Source organism: Dendrobates tinctorius, unplaced genomic scaffold, assembly GCF_039654945.1.
Source record: "Dendrobates tinctorius isolate UK_male_01 unplaced genomic scaffold, ASM3965494v1 ptg000257l, whole genome shotgun sequence".
NCBI lineage: Eukaryota > Metazoa > Chordata > Amphibia > Anura > Dendrobatidae > Dendrobates > Dendrobates tinctorius.
The window spans coordinates 7,543,614-7,546,737 of record NW_027361924.1 but is presented as its reverse complement, the minus strand read 5'-3'; the positions used below and the strand labels follow the sequence as shown (position 1 = coordinate 7,546,737).

The window sequence follows — 3,124 nt, the reverse complement described above, 5'->3', positions numbered from 1 at the left end:
CAGAAAAGAGCGACCAGAATGGTGACCAGTCTGCAAACCCTGTCTTATGAGGAAAGGTTGCAGGATTGGGAATGTTTAGTTTGCAAAAGAGAAGACTGAGAGGAGACTTAATAGCTGTCTACAAATATCTAAAGGGCTGTCACATTGTAGAAGGATCAACTTTATTCTCATTTGCACAAGGAAAGACTAGAAGCAATGGGATGAAACTGAATGGGAGGAGACACAGATTAGATATTAGAAAAAACTTTTTGACAGTTAGAGTAATCAATGAGTGGAACAGGCTGCCACGAGAAGTGGTGAGTTCTCCTTCAATGGAAGTCTTCAAACAGAGGCTGGACAGACATCTGACTGGGATGATTTAGCGAATCCTGCTTTGAGCAGGGGGTTGGACCAGATGGCCCAGGAGGTCCCTTCCAACTCTACGATTCTATGATTCTATGATTCTATGTAGCAGCTGGTTCTCACAGGGAGACTCTGCTAACAGATGACGGTCTGCTTTAGGCAGATGTTAATAGGGACGGCCATAATGGAAACCAACTCTATTTATGTAGCTAATGAAGTCACATTTAGGGCTAGTACACACAGTCAGAATCAATAATCGGTCGAATTCGGATGTAAAAATCGGACTGTGTGTACTAGCCCTTATAAAGCAGTGTATAAGTGTACACACCCTACAGCACGATTACTTACATAGAGCTTCAAAATCAAAGGAAAGCGAATTAGAATGTTTTATGCCAAGTCAGAGACCAGGAAGCCTGGGCTAGTCCGGCACCACACACACAGCTTTGTAAATTGTAAATGGGTGGTGGTGGCCACAGCTTTTCATAAATCAGAAACTCTCACATTTTAAAAATTAAAATCATTGAAATGGAACAGGAAGCAGGGTGCCACACACCCTTGGTAGCCACTTTGGCACATTCGGCACCTCTGCAGCCACTTTGGCCACTTGCTAGCCACTTTGGCACATTCGGCACCTCTGCAGCCACTTTGGCCACTTGGTAGCAACTATAACCACCTGGTAGCCACTTTGGCACATTCGGCCCCTCGGTAGCCACTTTGGCCACTTGCTAACCACTTTGGCACATTTGGCCCCTCGGTAGCCACTTTGGCCACTTGCTAACCACTTTGGCACATTCGGCCCCTCGGTAGCCACTTTGGCCACTTGCTAACCACTTTGGCACATTCGGCACCTCAGTAGCCACTTTGGCCACTTGGTAGCCACTTTGGCACATTCGGCCCCTCGGTAGCCACTTTGGCTACTTTCTAACCACTTTGGCACATTCGGCTCCTCGGTTGCCACTTTGGCCACTTTGTAGCCACTTTGGTACATTCAGCACCTCAGTAGCCACTTTGGCCACTTGGTAGCCACTTTAGTCATGTTGACACATGCTGCCACTTTGAATCGGGGGCCACTTTGGCACACTGGGCTTCTGAAGCCACCTTGGCGTCCGACTGGGCTTTTCAGAAGCCATTGGCGCGCTGCGCCTTTAAGACCTTGAATGAGCGATCTGTCAGCTTCAATTAGCTAATACGGGTCATGTGTGGAAGCTGCACAATGGGGTCTCTGCGCCGAGCGGTTCGGGCCGTAATAATTGCAGAAAGCACGGAGAAGAAGAAGTAGAATAAAATATAAGAAATCGGAACCTAGAGGTTCAATCACCATAATAATAACATAGTGGGAACACAAATTAATACAGCAGATGCTAGTGCTGTAATTTCCCTGTGAGACTCTCCTTTACACCTGACAGATGGATCGCTCTATAAAACCTGTCTCTCCTTAGTCAAATTATTCCCCAGTAGGTTTCGTCCCGGTGTCTGATGTTCCCATGAGGATCAGTCGAGTATAAATATCCTCCTGTATTTCTTCTTCTCCTAACAGAAATGTAACTCAGGTTACAGACACATGATGGATTTCCTGAAGCACTGACATGGATAAGAGATATTCTCTTTAGCACCGGATTCTCCGATGATTTAGGCTTTATCCCGGCAGGTGGTGGTCGGAGCATTCATCGACGGTTGGCCTGGAGCTCCGTTTCTCTGCTTTACGCCAATGCAGACAAGGATGTGAGATGAAACAGCAGTTTCTATATCTAGCGCTGCTGGAAAGCCGCTCTTGTAGGTAGGATACAGGTGTGCTGGAGCAATTGTTTTCAGTCCAGACGGGTCTTTGTGAGGTTTGTACTCACGTCATCTCCAAAATGTCATGGCGAACTTCACCTCCCCAGGATATTTCCACATTGTGCCATTTTCATGTACCTCGGAGGATAAGCCGCTCATTTCCACGGTGTTCGCCTTCTTGTATCTATTCGGAGGAGTTGTGAATGGCGCTATCATAGCTGTCATATATGGAGATAGCCATCTGCACACCCCAATGTATTTACTCCTCTGTAACCTATCCATCGTAGATATCTGCTACACGACAGTCATTATTCCAAAGCTGATGGAAATGTTAATATCCGGAAATAACTCCATGTCTTTCAGCCAATGCTTCACTCAGTTGTACTTTTTTTTCTGGACTGGGAGTACGGAGGATCTGCTGCTGTTCGCTATGGCCTACGACCGATACGTTGCCATCTGCAATCCTTTACGTTATCAACTTGTCTTGAGCCGGAATACTTGCATCCTGATGATCACTTCTTTATGGTTTGGTGGATGTTTGAACGGTTTCTTCCTTTTACTTTCATTTACAGGATTGTCCTTTTGTCGTTCAGACACCATTCAACACTTCTTCTGTGACTCTAAGGCCCTCACCAAGATCTCTTGCAGCGGGACAAGCTTATTTTCCATCGCCATGTACATAGAATTCGTTCTATTTGGCTTTTGCCCATTTGTTTGCACTGTCGCCTCGTACGTGAAAATCATCAACATCATCCTGTGTATTAAATCTATGGATGGAAGGAAAAAAGCCTTCTCCACCTGCACATCCCACCTCACCGTCCTACTGATCTACTATGTCACGGTGGCCGTGGTGATAGTAATGCCAGCATCGCAGTACGCAGACCTCATGGAAGAGGTCTTCACAGTCCTATATGCCACAGTCGCCCCCATGATAAATCCCCTCATATACAGTCTTAGGAATAAAGAGGTTAAGAAGGCTCTGCTGAGATTAGCCGGGATAAAGTAA

At 46.2% G+C, this 3,124-nt stretch overlaps 1 protein-coding gene across 1 annotated transcript; it reads left to right on the top strand.

Annotated features, from left to right (window-relative positions):
- Positions 1–2,203: 2,203 nt before the first annotated feature.
- Positions 2,204–3,124, top strand: LOC141069254 (olfactory receptor 1L4-like). The gene has a single exon (XM_073558707.1). The coding sequence runs from the start codon at positions 2,204–2,206 to the stop codon at positions 3,122–3,124; it is 921 nt and encodes a 306-aa protein (XP_073414808.1).